At 34.9% G+C, this 9,992-nt stretch overlaps 1 protein-coding gene across 1 annotated transcript; it reads right to left on the reverse strand.

Annotated features, from left to right (window-relative positions):
• Positions 1-2,526: 2,526 nt before the first annotated feature.
• On the reverse strand, positions 2,527-9,538 carry LOC130810316 (nitrate reductase [NADH]). Its single transcript, XM_057676325.1, has 4 exons — positions 8,310-9,538; positions 7,854-7,994; positions 6,096-6,328; positions 2,527-4,349 (listed from the first exon to the last, which is right to left on the reverse strand). Exons 1-4 carry the CDS (start codon positions 9,337-9,339, stop codon positions 3,024-3,026), a joined length of 2,730 nt encoding a protein of 909 aa, XP_057532308.1. The 5' UTR covers positions 9,340-9,538; the 3' UTR covers positions 2,527-3,023.
• Between the last annotated feature and the right edge of the window lie 454 nt (positions 9,539-9,992).

Here is a 9,992-nt window from a genome sequence, read left to right on the forward strand (position 1 = left end):
CTAATAGCCGACACCAACTTGACAATATTATCCGACAGATTTCTCAAATGACGATGCCATAACTTAGATGCAAAAACTCCTGTGTCTGCCACCGCACATACTTTAGGAACAAGCCAAGTGTAGTATAGTCCATCAATCTGTTCACCAGCTCTAATCAGGCTCCCCGAGAGTTGGTCCTGTATTGCACATAAAGAGTCAGTGAATCGGAAAAAGAAATGTGAATCATCAATCATTTTTGACACCGATATTAAATTGCAAGTGGGAATAAATAAAACATTTTCAAGTATAATGCCTTCCGCCAATTATAATCGTCCCTCCTTCACAAGCATAGCATGAGCACCATCCGGGAGTCCAACGGGACAAGGCAAAATACAGTGTACGTCCATCAAACAAGAAGCATCACTTGTAACACGTTGAGAAGCTTCGGTATCCACTATCCAAGACAAAAAAGAATGCTCACCAGTCATCTTATCTTGTTTATTATTAACCATATTCAACAATATTCGAACATGCTCAGGTTGAAGCTCGGATAATGCCGCAAGAGTCTCATTAGAAGGCAAGGTAGAACTACTAACAGGGGTGCCCACGACATTGGCTCTTGCCATGGACTTGTCGAAATTCGTGGCAGCAACAACATTAGACGAAGAGGGAAGAGAAAAGGAGGACTTGTTGCTAGAGGCATTAGCACCTCCTTTCTTACCATATTTTTCAAGCAACCAAAGAGGATAACCATGAAGGAGAAAATAACCCGCATTTTCGTGTCCCGAGCGTTTACAACGAGAGCAAAAAGGCTTCGTTTTATCAATACGAGCAGCCGTAAAGTGCCGTCGATTAGAAGAACGAAGAGCAAAAATATGGGCATCCTCCTTTGCCGCAGGTGTTTTGGCTTGAGCAATACTTCGGGAACGTTCTTCTTGAAGGAAGGCATGATATGCACTTCAAGAGTAACTGGTGGTTGTTGTGAAAGAAGATGCAAGCAAGGACCGCTAGCTTCATAGTATCGTTTCTCAAGATAGTCCCAGAGAAGCTTGACTTTCTCAAAATACGGAATGGAAATAGCAAGCTTTGGATCAATGGTCTTTAATATCCAAGATACCAACATTGAGTTCATTGTATCCCAATCAAGTAGCTTCTTTGATTCATGGGTTTGGAGATGGTGCCATCAACGAATTCGAATTTATGTCAGGATTTTAAGGACAAAGAAATAGCCCTAGACTAAGAGAGATAATTAACACCCTTCAAGATGACGTGAGTGATCAAATTTTCGGTTGATTGCCGGAGCCGAGGTAGAACAGGGATGAAAAATCAATCTTGCAGTCATCCACCATTGTTAAACAAACAGAGAGAGGAAAAATTGAGAGAAAAAATTTAGAGTAACTAGGGTTTAGTATGATAGTGGCTCCGATACCATGTCAAGAATAGAGAATATAGTGTAGTATATTTTTATTGGTGTATACACAAGAGTATATACATACAACCTAAAGATATTAGAACGGGCTCATCACAACGGCCCAAGAGCTATACACTAAATAGGCTTAACAGTTTTGGTGCCTCTCATTTACTATTGCTATCATGGTTCGGTTATGGTTTTGATGTGTGTTGTAAGTTGCAGTTGCCTTCCTAGGCGCGTTGTCTCACTCATTTTTTCCTTTTGCAGGACCTATCTATTTAAGAGATAAATTGAGTGCACACATTTCTCTTTGTCCTTTCTATGGAGGGGCCACGGGTATGATTCACTGCCCTTCTCCCTTTCAAATCCTGACTCGTGGGAATACTAAGTCTGTAACTCTGACTCAAACTCTAACTCACCTAATACATAAGAAGAATTATTACATACATTTATTTTCTAGACTTTAAATTTTCCATGGACAACTTTTTTCATCTTGATTATTGTACAATATGATCTTCCAGTTGGTTTAATCAATTGGTATTTTGACTTTGTTGTATATGACCTCTGACTTTCTGTTTTTAATTAGGAGTAGTATTTTGACTTTAATGGTTATTATTGGAGTCTTTAATTTCTAGGGGAACGCATGAGAGGATCGGGAAAGAATTGTATAGTTGTTGCTTATTCAAACTGAAGTGTTTAGTAAAAATTAAAATTTTCTGAATTAAAAAGCGATAATTTTATTTCTAGTCCCGATATTAAAGTTTTCTCCCTAAATTCATTTCATTATTTTTTAGAATTTCTTATTTTTTTTAGTTTTTAAATTTTACAAATCTCTCAAATAAGCAATATATCACAATTTATCATGTATCTTATTATATTTGTTTTGATTATTAGCCGGTTTAAACACTTAATTTGAACCTAATATAAGCTATATATGCCCATTTGTCGAAAAGTTTATAGAATAATTATTTGATTAAATTCATCAAGTAAAGCTTGTTTCATTCACTTGTGTTATGTATGTAACAACCTCTACTAATTTTGATGTAAACTTAAATAGACCGAATTAAAAATGAGATTGTACAATAAACTCAAATAGATCGAATTAAAAATACGATTGTAAAACATAAAATAAAAAGTTAAAGAAATTGGACAAAAGATTAGAAATCGAACAAATTTGAAGAATTTATACAATAATCTACTACCCTCTTTATTCTTGGGCAAATACACATGACACATTTGGAGACTACAATGTAGTAATCTTCCCCTAAACAAACACAAAAAAGGAAAAACCTCAACAACTTTTCCCCTTAAAACTTCCTACCCAATATTACTCCAATTTTGAAGAGCTTCTTAACAAACAATTTAGTAGACCACTTATATTTACAAACAATTTAGTAGAAAAAAAAAAAGGAAAAAACGCTCCACACAGAAATATAGTATAAATACAAAAATATAACGTACTAGTACGGTTTATACTTTTCACTTAACGACCAATTTCTACTATGATCTCGAATGCACATCCACAGTGGAGCAAAATATGCGTACATGTGACATGTCAAAGCGAATGAGCTACACGTTACTTGCACTCCCTACTCCACGTGTACATACATTCGAGTGTGTACGACCCCTTAATTTAAAAAATCAATAACTGTTCCTTGATGTCATAACCCATCTTCTCCAAATTGGGCTGAACTGCGAATTGGATCATAGGAGGAGGCCCACAAGTAAGTGCCAAAACATCTTCACCAACTTCCGGTACATGTTCTCTCAATATCTTCTCAGTTACAAATCCGGTGTCGTATTGCCACCCATCACTTCCTTTCTCAACCACATACCACACCTTCACTTTATCTCTAAACTCCTCAGCAAATTTATCAAGCTCTTCTCTCAACAATATATCCTCCTCCGTCCGATTGGCATACACTACATGCATCTCAGTCTCATCCTCAGGATCTTTCAGTATAGCCTGCATTACTTGATAAATTGGTGTTATCCCGGTCCCACCAGCAATCATAGCTAACTTTCTAGCAAACTTGGGCTTTCCATGGACTGTAAAGTTACCCTTTCCAAGATACTCAATATGACCCAATGGGCCTTTCACTTCAATAAGTGAGCCCAACTGTAGAGAATCTAAATACTGTGACATCATCCCACCATTAGGGAACCTAGGATGTACACCCTTAAAGTAAATCTTAACCACAAGATCAAAAAACCCAACTTCATCAATGGTGCTGGATGGTGTGTAAGCTCTCATACAAAGCTTATCATCAACATTTGCACACACAAATATGTGCTTTCCCACAGGTAATCCCAGCACTTGATCTTTAGAAGGTAACCCAAATCGGAATCTTCTAGTATCATGTGAAAGAGAGACTTTTTCAATAAGTTTACAAGGGATTTTTTCTCTGGGTACAAGTGCCACGTTACGTAGTGGGGCCGCTTCTTTGATTGGTGCTAAAGTTGAGTAGATGGACCCACCGTGGACCGAGTTACCGGGTGAAGATGAGTCAGAGGTGTAACCCGTTGTGATCAACTCACCAATCCTGAAATCCTCTAAGAGTCTCTTAGCTTTGTCTGAGTGAATTGCATCGAATTCTTCAGTACAGTCGGTTCCAGCATTGATAAGGATACTGTCGGGCCCACCAGGGTGATCTTTAAGGAAGCGAGTTGCGTCATAAACATGTCCATGGACAACGATCCAAGCTGAGTCGGCCGAGTTGTGTTTTTTGACATCGGACATTGAGAATGTTTTTGAGTTGGTGTTGAAGAATGGGGTTGATGCTGTTCTCTTCAATGTGGTTTGACCAGCGTCAGAGATCTCTAGATGACGCTCACGAGCCATCCATCCTCCCGATTTGTTTCCTGGTTGGGTCGGATGCTCGAATACGATACCAATCTCTCCTTTGTGTGGCTTGCACACATTGGTCTTCACTCGGAACCAACAGTTATTCATCATACCCTGCATTATACAAACCATAATTATTTACATAAAATTTAATTTGAGAAATGAACAATTTTACTTTAATTAGGCAATTAAATGAGATCTCGGATTAAATTAGGTTGAACTTACTGTGAATATTAACATATTATCGAGGAAATATAAGGTGTACACACTCAATAAACCAAGAAAATATCATCCCAAAATCATATAACAATAGGAAAAAGGGCTGACATATTATCTAGAAAAACAAGGCCGCGTATACTCCATAAGTCAAAAAAATATCATCTCAAAATCATATGGCAATGGAAAGAAGGATTCTAATAACATATGAAAATATCTTTAACTCATCGATATTGGATAAATATGTTAGCTTAATAAAATATCATATGATCTGAATGAAGTAAATGTTATTGCAATATTTTATTCCAAGATTAGAGGGAAAAGGGGGGAATAAGGTCAAAGATGCATTGCTTTACGAATGAAGTGACATCATGGAAAGTCAAGATTCTACAGCTAAACGCAAACCACTTCAAAAGACATGAAGCAGTAAACTAATAGAAATTAAAAAGTATCCACATATATTTAATTATACATCACTTTCACTAATAATTCTCTTAGCTAACAAATCTGTTTGCTAGTCCAACGGTTTTGTGATTTAATTGGTCTTAATGAGCTTTCCATATATCAAGTATTTATAGATTCTACGCCCACTTGCAAAAGGTAAGAATATGGAGGACAAACACATGAATAAACTAAAGAATCTTAAGGTAAGTGGAAGGCACAACATGTGAAGCCAATTCAAAGAGTGAAATCAGGCGGCTAAAACTCCCTCATTCATGAATTTTCCACTAGGCTACGTATTTAGAAAAGGAAAGTGTTTAGAGATCGGCTCCATTAATTACATTTTTTTACTCTACGATAGAATCTAAAGTAGATTTACATATATTCTATTTCTCTAACATCATTTAGATGGGAGCTCCTTAAAGTTACTTAGATATTATAATATTTCTCCATACTCAGGTTTTACCGAAGTGGTAGTGCGTTTTCCAAGTAACTTCTCTCATGTTATCTTGATGCTACTAATTTCTCATTTTGCAAGACTTTCTTTAATTACCTGAAGGTTTAAATTGATTGCGAGCATTTTTCTTGCCCTCCCTTTAAAAGGGTATGGATATGATTTGTCCATTACTTCTCCTTCGAACCCTAACTTCAATTTGTGTGGGGGCAATAATGGACTGATAATTTAACCATCACCATATGACTCATGGTGAGTGAATGATAGATGCCAACAGATGTAATTATGCAATAGAAGTAAAACATATAACAAGTTGTTTTTCATTTTTCATGAAGTTGTGAGACAGCCATGCAGTTGCAAAACTGGTATGCAAAAGGAGGGGTGTAGGGCCAATTTCATAAACAAATGAACACCCTTCACCTTAATGAAAAGCCAATAGGACCACTAAATTGACTTGACAGGCACAAGCAAGGCTATTGATTATAGACTCTTCAATTCTTTCGTTTAAGTAACTTCCATTCATGCAAATGTACTTAACCCCAACTTGGATTAGCAATATGTGGTACTGCTATCCATGTAAAGATACTTGTTAGGACCACCCTATATGTTATTATCCCAAATTTAATACTTCTGTCTATACTAAATTATTCTACATGAAAACAAATTTATTTTACAATATTGTTGATTTTAATAAAGGTTAATAAATAAATAATCTTAATAATTAAGTAAAATGAATATTGAGTTATTACCATGACATTCCAAATGAGTTTCTCAGGTTGGGTGTTGAGACTTTCATCCCAAGCACGAACAGAAATCTCTTTAGCACCAAGCAAGTCAAGAACTTCCACCTCTAATGACCAGAAACACCAACACCAGTATTTACCATACTTGGTTGGCTTCTCTTGGTGGTCCAATTCACATACTTGCCATGTTTCTCCTCCGTCCATTGTCACCTCTACTCGTGTCACTTTCTTTCCTCCTCCTGTATCAAATTATATTTTACCTCATTTATACACATTCAATTATTATATAAAATACTCAATATACTCCCTCTCTTTTGAATAATTTGCATCAAAGAAAAAATTATTGTTTTTTAAGAAAAATGTGGATAATAGTAATAAATGAAGAGAAAGATGAATTGTGTGGATGAAATTAAAAAAAAGTTTAAATGTATAAATGAGATTAAAAGAAAGTAGTGGGTCATAATAGAAATAATATAAATTAAGTGGGACGTACCAAAATAAAAAATGTTGCAAATTAAATCGAACAAAAAGAATAACATATTTTTAATTCTCGACAATTATTGGCAAGGTCGTTTTTGAATGTAGACAAGGTAGAAATTTGTGTAAAGTCTATTATAATAAAAAGTAAAGTTGTGTAAGACAAGCTTAAGGTAAAACAAGATTAGTTCTCCTAATAATTACTATGCGACCTCCAATAAGAAGGTATAAACAATATATGACCCTTGGTTGGGACGAAGTTACATTTCAGTTTTCACTATGCCCTTTTTAAAAGTTAACAGCTGGTTTCGGAGGATGACAATTTTCAAAAGAATCCAAAAAGCACGTGAAGGGTAACCGTACCCGTTTCATTATTAGTCTAGAGATGTTCAAAACAGTATATTCGACGATTCGAAATTTATCCCATCTTATAACTAAATTTGATTTGATCCGATTTTAAAAATTCAATACCAAATAGATCCCAAACACTAACCCAAAACCAACTCAATGACTCTAATAAACACCTCAAATTCTAACTATTGAAAAAAGTATAATCAATCTGTCCCTCTTACTCTACGCCCTAAAACTTTAATATTTATCAAATATTTAAATTTTAAATTGCAAAACTCATAAAAACAATGAAATATAATCAATTTTGTATACATTTTTATTTTATAATAGGGGTAGCCTGTATGGTGTTTGTTGGTGACGAAATCATGTACTAAGTATTCAAAATTTTCCTCCCAGGTCGTGGCAATTGACTTTTTAGAGGTGCCTTTTTAGATTCCCACACGCAGATTCATTCATTTTATTTACTAATATTAACCTGTCTTTTTCTCTAACATACTATTATAGTATTATTACTCTCATTTAACTTTTAGAACCCAAATTCAATTACCATGGAATTTTATTGTACAGTACTTCTATTCTATTATAATACTCTCTTCAATTCAGCACTAACGGCCTATTTATTTTATACACTCTATTCAATGCACTTATTTAATCCTTAATATTTCTAATTGTACATTATTAAAAATTGTGGAAAGTTGATATGAATAATCTTAGCATTGAGACGAATCAAACAACATCTCATATGACTATATTTTAACTTGTAGATTAATAATAAAATACAAATTAAAAGTAAGAGATGAATAGTGTCCAAAAAGCAAATGAGACGTTAGTGCTGAATTGGAGATAGTAAGTTGCATCTTGGATCTATTGCCTACATCGAGCTAAAAATAAACCAATTTTAAATAATTATTTATTAATAAAAAGGGAAAAACATACCAGAATAAGCGTAACCCCTAATTGTGTAAGGACGTTGAGTAGTCCAAGCGTTGATGGGCAAAATCTCTTCATGGCAAGGCGTTGTTATCACCGAGTTTATGTTCAGCTCATTTATGATGTACTCCGGCTTGTACCACCAAGCTGCCATTTTTAATTCATAACAATCAATATATACACCGACAATACCAATATTATATTGCGACGTGATATAATCATATAATCTGATTGTAAGAGAATATAATATATTATGAAATATCAACCATAATACTTCGCACAAGATATAAGGAGGGTTGGTGTGGTGCATTCAGACTTTAAGCCCACGAGACTCTTGTGTTATAGAACGTGCTAAAGTATATAATATATTCTATAACCTCAATCATAATATGTTATATGTTCCAACACTTAAAAAAAAAATTGTTATACTTATCACATTTGTTATACTAAGATGGTATGTACCTTCAGAATTGGCAAGTTCAGCATCAACATGAGATGGAAGAACTCTATTATCTTTGTAATGATAATAATTATCAGTTTCAGCAGTAGTAACAATAATCCTCTTCAACCACTTAACCATACGCCCACCAATAAACCCGGGTATAATCATCCGAACGGGAAACCCATGATCCGGGCTTAACTTTTCACCATTTTGCATGTAAGCCAATATAATATCACGGGCCGGATCCATTGCAAATTCTCTTTTAATACTTGTACCATATTTGGATCCACCCCCTCCTGGAAGATCTTCTGCCCCTTCAAAACAAACATTTAGGGCACCTTTATTTGCCGTCATAATCCCACACCGTTTTAAAACATCACGGAGTAAGACACCCCTCCAAACAGAGGTAGATATGGCGGCTGCACCCCAATTAAACCCAATTGATTGTTTAACCATATTCTGCTCCTTTCTTCTGTTTCCTGCACAAACAAGTGTAACAGGAAATTCTCTACTCTTAAACTCATTCACTAACTGATCCATACTTATCCGGGCGGGTCTTTTGACTAACCCGGTTACCTCAATGGTCCAATCCTCCCATTTACCTTTGGGGACTGGACCATGGTTCCGAACATAGTGGAGAGGTACAGGGGTAATAAACCCATGGTTCATCAATCGGGTCAATGGAGGCTCCGAATTAAACGGATGCTTCCCTGTTAAACGGATCAAGGAAGGGTTTCTTTCAATCCAAAAATCCGCCGTCCCTTCATCACGTGTATCAACACTGGACGGCTCTAATTCACTTATCCCTTTTTTGATCAACTCATTAAGAGCGTTGATTTCATTTTCGTCATCATCTTCATCACTATCACTAACATAGCCATTATTAAGCTTTATTTCAGGTTGCTTAACAAAAGAATTATTATTACTATTATTATTATTATTATTAAAAGTGTACCCACGAATCGGTGAGTCAGAACGGTGAGTGACAAATGAAGGGTGAGTTACACCGTTCATGGTGGGATGGTATTGGCGATCAACAGATGCAGCCATTTGTTTCAGAAATAAATGTATGAATGTTTTTGAGAAAGTGAAAAATGAAAAACTAAAAATAGAAGAAGAAGAAGAAGAGTCTTCTTCCTTGGTTTGGGCTCAGTTGGTTTAAGTTTTCCCAGTGTTTATGTATATGTGTTGCGATGGAAAATACTTGGAGTAGCCGAGGGTATGTATATATAGGAAGGTATAGACTGACTATTCACGATATTTAATGATATTTTATTTTTCTTTATTGTGAAGCACAAACCAATTTGGTACCCACTAGTGGAAAATTACAAATATTTCAGAACTTATGGTCTATGTTGGCTTAAAAAAACTCTTAAATGGCTTCAAATAATACAAGAAATTTACATGTTATTTTTTTTTATTTTCATTAAAAATTCATTTATTATTGAGTCTTACATTTAAAAAAAATGAATTGGGGATCATATTTTAAATAACTTTTTGGGACATTTAAAAAGCTGCGAAATGAATTTTATATTTATTTTTATTATTGAATAACCTTAATTTATCGGTTTAACTCAAAAAATCGTATTTTATATGTATAGATGATTTTTGACCCAAACCAATAATCTAATATATGTCGAGCTAGATTATTGGGAGAAACATATATAGTATAACGCAATCAGGGACAAGAAGACAAGATCAGA

The sequence above is a fragment of the Amaranthus tricolor genome, chromosome 4 (assembly GCF_026212465.1).
Source record: "Amaranthus tricolor cultivar Red isolate AtriRed21 chromosome 4, ASM2621246v1, whole genome shotgun sequence".
NCBI classification, from domain to species: domain Eukaryota; kingdom Viridiplantae; phylum Streptophyta; class Magnoliopsida; order Caryophyllales; family Amaranthaceae; genus Amaranthus; species Amaranthus tricolor.